This window comes from Cheilinus undulatus, linkage group 13, assembly GCF_018320785.1.
Source record: "Cheilinus undulatus linkage group 13, ASM1832078v1, whole genome shotgun sequence".
Taxonomy (NCBI): Eukaryota; Metazoa; Chordata; class Actinopteri; order Labriformes; family Labridae; genus Cheilinus; species Cheilinus undulatus.
This window is the reverse complement of record NC_054877.1, coordinates 22,965,473-22,977,677: the sequence shown is the minus strand read 5'-3', so window position 1 is coordinate 22,977,677 and position 12,205 is coordinate 22,965,473. Positions and strand designations below refer to the sequence as shown.

Below are 12,205 nucleotides of genomic sequence, written 5' to 3'. Positions count from 1 at the left end.
GTTCTGTCTGTCCCATTCATTATGGGCCAATCAGAGCAACAAAACATATGACATAGCATGCACAGTCCCAGGGAGTAAAATATATAATGCAAGCTTGACAGGCAGCCATTATCATTGTTCACTATCAGTTGAATATCAAACTCCTGCACAAGCCAGTCAAGAGAAGAGCAAATACATCTTTTCTACCTAGAAAAGCTTTCAGTGTGATTCTTTGCTCTTCTTTTAATAAAAATTGTTCTGGAGAAAACTGCCCCTATAGCTGCATCTAAGCTAATCACTTCCCTGACCACCACTGTTTACAGGCTTGCAGTCAGACTAAACCCCGCAGCTACCACCTTGTTCTCCTCGTTGATTGGTCCATTCATTGTCAGACCGGGCACAAATTTTTTTCGATTGAAGCTTTGCAAGATGGATCTGCCTGATGACAGACATCGAATTTGGCCTAGCTGTTCTGAGCACGATCCCCAGCTTCCTGCCAGGCTTTGACCTGAAAGTCGTACAGCTAAACATAGTAGAAGTCGAGTTTTTTTGCCCTCAAATATAAAAAGCTAGAGGGATATTGTGTTTGTACTAAAGTAAATATTTTCACCTTTTGACCTTAAAAAAGCTGCTTGCTAACTTGTTAGCTGGGACAAGCACAGTTGTCCAGTTACAGTTCCTGATCAAGCTTTTACTGTTGCTAGACCTAAATGTGAACATAATGACTGATCAGTAATTGTAAATATCCAACTTTCAGTATTTACCATCTGAACTCTGCTGTAGAAGCCAGTGGACAGCCACGCACAGATTCTGTGAATTGTCATGTGAATGAAAAGATAAATTGGGAAGCAGGCCAACTGAAGAATCAAGTACAGCTAATTTCACCTCCGGGGGTCCCATCTATAAACACTGCTTACACATAAAACAGAGCCTGAAGTTGGCATGTGCCACTTTCCTCACAAAGTATGTAACCTATTAAGTCAGACCTAGCTACACATACAACTGAGGTGGTGGATTGGAGCCAGTTAGTATATATGCATCTGAAACAATAAATTTCACCAAATTTAAACTTTATTCCACTACCTACCTCATCATTAGCAGACGGTTTCATTTTTACACATACCTAGCGAGACATATTTTCTTCCAAATATCAAATGTTAAGATTTATCTTTTAAAAACCTGTCATGTGTTTCATTATCCAAGTTTCCCCATCATTCGCCCTGATTTAGGTGGCCAAGCCCTAGCTTTATCATTTCAGGTAGAGATGTACAATTTTGATCTGGATTCTACTCACTGTTTTATAAATGAGACCCCAGCTCATCCAACTTGTGTCTTTAATATATGTGATGGATCACAAAACCCACAGTACCTTTTCAGTGCAAAAATCACATTCCAGTTAGGCTGATGTTCTTGTGAAGCTCCAACAATCAGAGTCAGGCAGGTCAAGAGACTCTCTTCTGAAATTAAAGTCTTTTTAGTACAAAGTCCCTCATCTTAGTTACTGTCCCTCAACTGTAACCCTTCTTTGGTTAGCACAAATGATTCCACACAAAAAAACTCTATTAGCTGGAAAGAAACCACTTTTATGTTAGCATTATATTAGCTTGGGGAAATTTAAGGACAGATTGGTGGTCCAGGACTGTTGAATTTGTTTTGTATCTCCCCAGATGAAAAGGCTTTAGAATAGGGCTTTTAATCATTTTGGCAGCCTTGGTTAAATTGTGCCACTTGGCACTTGTCAGTAACTATCCTCTCCTTTCTGTTGACTGTGAATCTCCTTTTTTTGCTTGTTTTTAGATTAATTAACAAGATCCTTAACAGTGCATCCTTAATTGTAACAATATATGTATAGACGAATTGCTGATGTTGAGGAAAAAGCTGCATTTTCACTGAAGTGTTATTGTCCATTAGCTGCTGATGCTTCTTGTTAAAAACTGAATGCCCATTGTTGTCTGTGTTATCAATGTGGTCTGACAAAATTAAAATTAGCTACTGACATGTAAAAAGCCAAAATTTATTTAGGTTGCTATTTTAAGTCATAAATATTCTAAAGCTGCACAACTCTGTTTAAACATGTGAAAAAATCACTTTCAATTCATCAATTTGTTTCTATACTGGTTTAAATACTGTGCCTATGGGTGTATAATGAAAAAATTGACTGCAGCTGTGAACTCTGAGTAACATTTCCAGTGGGTCAGACTTCTCCCTGCATTGCCATTTTTGTAAATAACAGAAAAAAAAAACATAGAAATGTTTGACGCTGTAAGGTTGAGCCCTGAGGCCATGTGCTACTAGGGTGCGCTCACACTACCTAGTCCATACTCTGCCCAAGCATATTTGACCCACAAAGTCCATTCTTTATGACTTGTCTGAGTGTTTATTACTGTGCTCAATAATGGTAAACAGTATTTCCCCTACCATTCTGTACGGCAGCCCCCGCACCCCTTGAATGTCAAGTCAGTTTAATTTAATTGTGTTTTCTATTTAGCGCCAGATCACAACAGAAGTCATTTAAGGATACCTTTCCTATAGAGCAGGTCTATACCAGGTCTCTTTATTAAACAAACTATATAGCCCTATGTTATTTATCTTGTTTACATGAATGTATGTAATTTCTGAGTCCTGGTTTTCTGCTCGTTCCCTCTGACTCCATGACCAGAGCTGAGCAAACCTAAATGCTTGCTGACCAGAGAGCCCCCCCCCCCACGTGTCAGAGCTGGGGTCTAATGTTTGCTAGGATGCTTTGACTCAATAACATGAGAGAGAGTTCCCAGTGCAACTGATTTATCCTCTAAAGTTGTGTATGAACCGATGCCCTGCTTGTTTTACGTCTGAGATAGTTAAAAGACTACTGGATTTCGGTGCGAGATTGCAGCAATTGCGCTCAATTTGTTAAATTCTCGCAACAAGTCTGACACTTGTAATGCAGAAAAATTCCTGCAAAGCCCCGTATATCACGCTGCAAACTGACAAACCGGTGGAAAATGTGGTTAAAATCAGCAACAGTGGGCTCATGTCCATACCAACTCCCTCTTGATCTTCTCACCAAAACAGGCAGAAATGCACACGGTCCTTCACAGGTGTGTGGGGGCAGGTGAGCCATGAATATTGGAAGGGATCCGTTCCTATACAGACTGACTGAGCCGCCCCTCCGTGGGTCACCTGCCATTTTATCATTTTAAAATTCATTTATCCAGGATCAATAAACTGGAGGACGATCCTTTTTGTCTTTTTATTCTTCACGTGCATGTTTCTCGTAGCGCCTGATGCTATGACGATATTTATGATCGTTATTTACGCTCGTAAATAAACCTTGTCCACATGCAAATTATGACAGAAACTCTTCAAACTTTGTAAAATGTAGGAGTGTTGACAAAAGATCACACAGGCATAGAGACAACAGGAGGAGATGGAGACATGTCGTGTGTGTGCATAATAACAGTGACGAGAGAGAAAATGAGTAGATAAAGTCAGTGGAGGACAATCAATCATCATAAAGCACATTTACCAAAATACATAATCTTACCTATTATAAATATGTTATATGTTATAATAAACAGTTTTCTAAATAGTTTTTTGGGTTATTTATTTTTTAAATCTATCAGATGTCAGACTCATTTGCATGTGGGGAGGCCTTTTTGAAAGCATAGGTAAACTTTACACTTAATATTTGTCTGATACAGTCCTAAAGTTACTCCTGATGTGGCAGGAAGGCAAAAAAGTTCAATTCCAACCCTGTCATTCATACATGCATAAATAAATAATTATAGATAAATTGATAGATTGTTAGGTCGATACATACATATATTGACAGCTGGAGTTTAAAGAGTCACATGAACATCATGATTCCGTAAAGTGTCCACCCCCCCCAAAAAAAAAAAAAAAAAAAACTGTGGGGATGTAAAAGGTGTGCTTTGGCATGGTACGATTGCTCATGCACAGGCACATGTTGGTACACAACATGAACATGACATAAAATCAATGGTGGAATGTTAGACATCCATATCTGACATCAAAAACTCAAAATAAGCCAGCAGAGTTCAAATAATATCCTTCTGTATGAAAAAGAGGTACAACCTGGAACACTTTGGGTGTCCCTCAAACCACTGATGCTCACGGAAAGGATGGAAAACTTACAACCAAAAAACACAGAAATTATCAGGTCAAGGTACTCAAGATGGTTTGAAAAATATAAAAGGCCTTTAATTCATAGGGCTAGAAACATTAAAAATACACCAGCGCATATCAGCTTGCTGATTTTTAAGTGTCATTCAGAACTAAAAATGTAGTCCTTAAAACACCTTTTAGAGTTTAAGGATGAAAAACCTTCAGTCCTTGGAGCACACTTTAGAATTTAACAAAGATAAACTTTTGGTTTCCTTCCTAAAACTGCACAAACATGTTTGTACAAATGGGGGATATTTACAGCCAATTTATCAGTAGTAAATGTCAGAGATTTTTAGTAGTATTGTGCATTTCTAGTACTGATTCCAGAGAGGTAAACCTATTTTAAAGCCTGTATTGGCAGGTTTGATATTGCTCACAGCATTGGCGAGTTAACAAAGAGCAGCGAACACGTCCCTTAAGAACTGGAGCTCTTAGAAATTTTTCCACTTTCATTTTAACATCCACATATATGGAACATTAAGGTCTTCAGCAGGCCAGCTCTTGCACTTCAACAAATATAGCTTCAACCATTATGTGCTTAAATGCCACCAGTCATTATAAGAAAGAGTGGAGTTAAAGGTCAGTCCGTGCTCTGTCTGTTTCTCTGCAGGGGGAGGGCGGCGTCCACGAGCTCCTTCTCACTGTCATCACACGGATGGGTATCGCCGTATCTCTTGTCTGCCTCGCCATCAGCCTCTTCACCTTCTGCTTCTTCAGGGGTCTGCAGAGCGACCGCAACACTATCCACAAAAACCTCTGTCTCAACCTCTTCATCGGCGAGCTCGTCTACCTTGTGGGCATCAACATGACAGAACCAAAGGTAGCGAATAAATGACACCACGTTGGGTTTTAACTTAAATACCACTAAAGATTAGACTCCCCTGCTGTTATTAGCCTTTAACACTTGAGTTCCTCCCTCTGTTTTTCTTTGAGTGTCTTCACAGTTTACAGTAGATAAAAAAAACTATTATATATCTACTTGTTCTAGTTAGAGATCTGCAGACATGATTGTTAGGGAAATATTTTAACTCAGAAAAGTATTTTCTCTTCAAGTCTGCACCACTTTATCGAATAGAAATATTTGAATCATTTTTAAGATGTATTACAGTCAACCTTGGAATATTGGCAGTGTTTCTAAGGGCGAAATAAAGAACTATACTATAACTGTCATTAAAAGAAAAGCTGCACTGTTTCAATTTAAGCAATCCAGCAAAAAGGTTTTTTATGTTTAAATCACATTAGTAGAGTGAGGAAAACAAGAGTATATATGCTTTCCTGTTAAGAACTTTGTATGCTTTTTCTTGGCTCTTGAAAAAAAATAAATTGATGGCAGGGACTTTTATTTACTGAAGCTCCATGAAATCACCCCAACTTTATTTGGGACAGACGTCAAAATGAGACAGCCGTGGATGATTTTCAGACAAATCGCATGCACAGCAAAGATTGGAAAGACTGAAACATTTTAAATTTACACCAGACAAAAAAGGTGCAATTAAGAAAAAACACTTATATTAGCAAGCTTTTAAGACCGCTCATCTTTGTTTATCTGCTGCACAGTGGGGTAGAGAGGAAGAGAAAGAGAGAGATCCCTGTTAATATAATCACTTAAGAGTGCTGTGCTAGTCTATGGGCTTCTAATTTAGACCTGCCTTTAGTGGTGAAAACATGCAGCTACAGCAGTCTAGTAAAAGGAACGGAGCTTTAAATTGTATTTAAAGTTTTACGATTGACTTAGTTTAGCATATTATTGGGAGCAATAACATTTACGAAAGGAAGAAAGATGGATTCTGAAATGAGTTTTTGTAGTCTAAACTGTAATGCTATAGCACTGTAATCTCAATCCTGAGTCATTTGGAAATCAAATACATTTTAAATAAATTTCTGTCTAAAATTTAGACATCCATGCCATATATATCGTGTTATTTAAGAAACATGTTCAGTCAGTAGCGTTAAAGCACTGCATTGCAGAAATGTACGTGTTATAACTTTTTAAAATGTGAGCTTCCCTTTAACACAATTAACATTTATTTAAGGAGATATTTTTGTCCACTTAGCGAGCATTTACTCTCCATTTAAATGTGGATTGTTTTTCTCTCTCAGCACCTGAAGGGAATATTTAGTCTTTAAGCAGCTTAATTTTCCCCTTTTAACACCATTTAAGAAGCTACCTGGTACACATTGAACTAAAAGATGCTAAACATCATTTCAATATGTCTTCAGACTTTAGAAATTTGTAGAAATTAAATGCAGTCTTAAATACTGATTAAAGCAGCTTCAAGGCTCCTGTGAGGACTGCTGGACTGGTTGTGATTCAGGCTGAAATTCACACCGATGCCTCTGTCAAAAGCTAACAAGACCATAATCGACTGGACTGTTTCAATAAAACTATCTTATTGCCTAAATTTGTCACCGCAGGATAGGTGTCAGGTAACATCTGTCACGGTATGCTTCTAAAACATTCTCTATTTCAGATTGACTACAGCAAAGATTCACAGGAAGTGATACGTTGAGGATATTACAACACATTAGAAGGATTTTTTTAAAAACACTATTTACAAATGTAATAGTTCCTTTAAGTATCTATAAAGTGATGGTAAATATATGAGTAATGAGGCAGTAATGTCTGCTCAGGTGTGTTGAATGTGAAAAACGCTTCAACCTAAATGCAGGACTTGTCAGTCTGCTCTCTTGGACCTGTCAGCTCTCTGCTTTAGCCATCAGACTCACAATCACATCCGTGTTATGACAGGCAGATAGTTGATGCTAAAAAGTGTGAATTTCATTTTCTCATCCTTCATTTTAAAACATCAGGTATTCCTAATGTTTCATTTTCTATGAGGAATATTGAGCAAGATTATCATAGTTAACTAAAACTAGGTAAATAAACTAAAATGTAAATGTCATTCTACTTTATTGAGTTGAATTTATTTTATTTGATAGGGATAATGTAGTGTATCATTACAGAGCATGAAGCTAGTGAAATGAAATAAAAACTAAGCTTTACAAGAATGAAAACTAACATAAACTGTATTGTGTGCTTACTAAACTTACTAACGTCAAATTAAATTAGAGATAAATGCTCCTTAGTTTTAGTCTTTGACACTAGCATACTGACTGACATGTACACCAATGGGTGCTTTGTGATTGGGGAAGACTTCACACAATGGTTAATTTCAGGTCTAAGTTGTATTCACATAAAGCTTAAATAAATAAAAAGAAACGTGAATAGCAGCCATTTTTAATGGGCTTTTAAAAATTGCATGAGGTTTATTTTTTCCGACCCTTTTTGGTGTCACTCTGACTAGTATCCCCTACTATAAAAACTAAACTATTTTTTTTATACAACTACTTTTTATTAATTTTCATGCTTGCCACCACAGGGTACATAGCCTTTTTTTTGAAATGTTGTAATTGTCTACTATAAAAACTAAACTAAACTAAAAAAAAAAACTAACACTAAAACAAAGAATTTTTACAAAATAAAAACCAAACTAAACTAGAAAAAACAGCAGTAAAAACTAATCTGAACTGAACTAAAACTTAAAACAAAAAGTGCAAACTAAATGAAAATAAAACTTCTCAAAAATTATCACCTTGATGTGAAGTTACGTTTGGCTTGCATTTATGAGACCTCTGAGCTGTGAAGTTGTTGAATATGCTTAGCTTCCTGATGTTGCTTTTCAAAATAAAAGTCTCAATAGAAATAAGATGTTTATACTTTTAGAATGTGTCTTTTGTCAGATACTTTGTTTAACTTGAGCACTGTAGCACTAGCAGAGAGCAAGGAGTAACAGCCAGCTACTTTAATCATCCAGGACTTAAGACAAACATGATAGCAGTTTAAAGACACTAGTGATCCTGACACCATTGCAGTCCAGTGAAGTTAAGCTAATGTCAACAATTAAAACACTCCAAAATCGGATAAACTATGTTGTATAAAGTAAATGACAAATGCTGTTTCTCTGGCAACAGTGAGATGAGACTAACCCTCAATCATCCACCACAAGCGTTCATATTTGTTTGTAACATCAACATGTGTCTTCCTCTCAGCTGGTGTGCTCCATCATTGCTGGCGTCCTCCACTTCTGCTTCCTGGCTGCGTTCGCCTGGATGTGTCTAGAAGGCGTGCAGCTTTACCTCATGCTGGTGGAGGTGTTTGAGAGCGAGTTCTCACGCAGGAAGTACTACTACATGTCGGGCTACCTCTTCCCAGCTGTGGTGGTGGGGATCTCAGCAGCCATCGACTACAGGAGCTACGGCACACAGCGGGCGTAAGTGTTCCTGGGACTTCTTATTCAGTGGGAGCATTAGCCGTCCCCTCTTCCCCGTCAAGACACGCACAGTTGCATGCATGTGCTAATGATCGTGATATCACAAAGTGTAGTCAACCTCTAACCTCAGGCAAATTTACACCCTGTCAGTGCTTAAAGAAGAAGCTGTGGATAAAGCTGCAACACTAATGAATGTGCTGGCTAGCTGCACCGGCCTGCTGGCTTTTTATTCTTTGCATGTGGGTAATTGCTGCTCTTGTCAGTTAAAAGTTTATGTGCTTCTTCGCCTGCTGCTGGTCTTCATCCAAGCAGCAAGCGTTATGATTTGTTACACTGCAGTCCTCTAATATATGGGATTTAAGTAAACTTCATTCTGTGGCTGTGGTCTTCACTTCATTTCTGTTTCCTTGTGATAAACAAAGAGCAAAATACAATTCATTCTTGACTGTTTACCGCTCAGAGTCTTAGGTACACAGTCGGACATTTGTAGACATTTGCAGACTGTGAAGTCATGATTCCAATAACCACTGCCTTTGAGACAGCAGCTTCTCATGGCTCCAGGCCAGCGCTCCCCCAAGGTTGGTTTTCTTCTCTGTGGTCGGAGCAGTTTCTCATCCAACCCAGGCTCTGCTCGGCCTCTGATCGATGAGACGCAACTTTGTTTTGGCAATGAGATGATATAATGACCTAAACATCACCTTTTGCTCCCTGTAGATGCTGGCTCAGGGTTGATAACCATTTCATTTGGAGCTTCATCGGACCTGTAACCTTCATAATTGTGGTGAGTTGTAATTTTTCTGCTTGTAACTTTTTCTCTTCCTTCAAAGAAAAGCTTTGGAAACAGTTTATAGATTTTCTCTCTGTGTAGTTGGCAGCCTCTCATAGCTCTGATTTCTCAGATCAATTTGCATGAAAGGAAAGTGGTCCCATTATAGCTGACACGAGGACATCAGTGTCCACTCAGCTATGAAATCCTCTGAAATCAGAATGGGTGAGCAGCAACAACTTAAAGCTGTTTGCTTCTTCAACATACGCCCCCCTCCCCTTTCCTCTCTTGCTATCAGGAGGAGAAATCGTCTCAGGCATGAAGGTCATTTGCTCAGTGGGAAAACAAGGGTGATGCTGGTGGGGGTGAACATGGAAGTAATGAGTGGGTGGGCCAGACAACCATTACCGCAGCTCATAGCCCTGCTGAGGATCATGACACGTCCCCAGCCAATCCCGGTGCACGGACATCTCCATCTTCACCTCTTAATATTTCATGTGCTGCTCTTGGTCTTCAAAATACACAAAGACACACACACTTGCACAACGCATGCAAGCGTGAATTCAAGCAAGAATGCATGCAGCCAGCCCAAAACAAACAATGTGTATCCATACAGGCTTGTATGCTTAACACACATGTAAATCTGTCTTTAAGCTGTAAATACAAAAACATAGAGAAGTGCTGCGTCAGCATGGCTGAATTTTCAGAGCTGTGTTTGGCAGAGGAGTTACAGACCTGAATATTGTAGAGCTTGGTCCCTTGGAGACCAGGCGTGGGGGGGTCCATATGTAGTTTGCTTCAGCTTTCTGCAGAGTGCCTCCCTCCTTGTCTGTCTGTCTGTGTGTCTGTCTGTCTCATTGGATCTGTGTCATTTCTCGCGGCTGTGTTAAATGCATCTCCAGCCACTCGAGTCAGGCGGACGTAAAATCGGCCCCAGTGGCTGAGAGACAAAACTCAGCATTACTCTAAGCTGTGATCTAAAAGCCTCTTTCTGTCTTCTTAGCCACTCCTTTTCCTTCTCCTCCATCTTTTTCTTTGTTGGTGTCCATCTGTTTTTCCACTCACATTCTTGTTGTTTCATTTCAAGAACCCGCTTTTTCACTGTTTTAGAGTGCATCCATATGGGATAATAATGAGGATCTTTCTGCTTATTTATGAATGAAGTGTTTGAGAAGAATATACAGGGGCAACTGTGCTTTGTTTTCCTGCCAACTCTTTCTTTTTATGTTATTTTTCCTTCATGTTTAGAAAATGGGTCACGCAGGCTCAGAGCAGATACAGGATATAAGTTTTTAATAACATTAAATAAACTCTTTGTTATTCATTGGATATGTACAACACAGCATTTCAGAGGTTTTACATGGTATCAAGCCAAATTGAAGCCCATCTCCTCCCTCTCCCTCGGTGGTCATGAGGCCCCGCAGTGCTTACAGAGAAACATCGTGAGAGAATGGAAACAGCTCTGGATGTATGGCTTGTATCATTTAAATGTTTTTCCTGGCTTTGCTGAAAAATGTCTCTAAAATATGGTGCTCAGCACTGCTCTTCCCTCTCCTCTGCAGTTTTTGTTCACAGTACATCAGATCTGTTGGACTTGATCTGATAAACTTTCTTGTATTCAATGAGGATTTGCGCTTTGGGATTAAACATAATGTCAAACATGAGAGGGAGGAGAAACTTTCTGTGCAGCTTTTACGTCGAAGGCCAGAGCAGTGTGAAGTAGAGCATAGCATTAACCTCTCACTGTGTGTTTTATCTGTGGAAGTCAGGGAGTTTTATGATCCGCACTGAGGCTTCACATTTTCTTATTCCTCCTGGTAAAGGTATGCTGGTGTTGGCGCTCACTGGAGAGCTAAAACTGCTATAGAACAAGCAATATTTCAGGTCAATAAAAAACAAAATTACAGATGTTGGCATTCAGAGCTGGAATGTAGCCAATTATCTTTGTTTTAGTGCTAAACTCAAGAACAAAAATAAGGTAAATGTAACTGTTGTATTTGTTTTCTTTGAACACTCTACCTTGAGATTCTACTTGTTTAAAACCCAAAAGTCAAAAAAGTAAGGATAGTGTTAAAACACTTTTGTAAAAGCAGTATGTTTTAATTTGTAAAACACTGAAACCAAGTTATTGAAACAGCACAAAGACGTCAGAAGCATTCATATTTTGCAGTTGTGAATTGCATTGAATGCAAATTTTGTTTTGGAAAACAAAGAAACTTCTAAGTTTCAAAGTTTTGACTTATGAAATAATGTCTTTTTACCATTTTCTATTTCATAATTTTGCCTTTAGCAGCGTTCAGAGAGTTTACAAAGAGCAAATACTAAAACATTTCAAATCTGTTAACTCATGCCTGTTTTGACAGTTTTCAGGAACAAAAAAATGAAGTGCACTCAGTAAAGATAAAATATGAAAAGGAACGTACCGTGTCTGAGATGTACGCATACGTTTAGCTTTTTTTCAAGGTTCAGATCTGTTCCACTTACTGTCATTTTCAAGAGCACCATTCCTGTTTGCTTGTGAGTCCATGACCCTTATATTTTTAATTTATTTTTTTTGTACCCAAGTATGAGTCAGAAAAAAGACTGGCTCACAAAAAAACAGAAAGGTTTTGAGTTTCTGAACATATAAGCAGGAATAATATTCACTTCTACTGAACATCAAATCAGGAAAAACTTGGTGAAAAGTGTGAAGAAGGTGTAGAGAGAAAAAAACAGTCAAAGTGAAACTTGTCTGTTTCCTTCCTCACAGACAAAAGCAAACGTTTGGGTTTTTTTTAAAGATTTTTTAAGCATTTTGCCCTTATATGATTTGACAGCTGAAGAGAGACGGAAAATTTGTGGAGAGAGAATAGGTAGGACATACACCAAACATGCAAAGGGCCAGAAATCAATCCCAGGACAAGTGCATTGAGAACTATAGCTTCTGCTTATGGGTGCCTGCTCTACCCACTGAGGTTTACTGGTACCCAGACCTAAGCATTACTTCACACAGGCCCTCATTTCTGTTGCCAAAGTAAAGAAC

General features: G+C 38.6%; 1 protein-coding gene across 10 annotated transcripts in view; it reads left to right on the top strand.

Annotated features, from left to right (window-relative positions):
* The window catches only part of LOC121520131 (adhesion G protein-coupled receptor L2-like), a 145,305-nt gene that overhangs the window by 113,946 nt on the left and 19,154 nt on the right, over positions 1-12,205 (top strand). For all 10 annotated transcript variants that reach the window (XM_041803419.1, XM_041803427.1, XM_041803422.1 and 7 more), the window contains 3 exons: positions 4,757-4,966; positions 8,197-8,417; positions 9,132-9,198. In XM_041803419.1, coding sequence (XP_041659353.1) covers positions 4,757-4,966; positions 8,197-8,417; positions 9,132-9,198 — 498 coding nt within the window. The remainder of the gene's footprint in view (positions 1-4,756; positions 4,967-8,196; positions 8,418-9,131; positions 9,199-12,205) is intronic.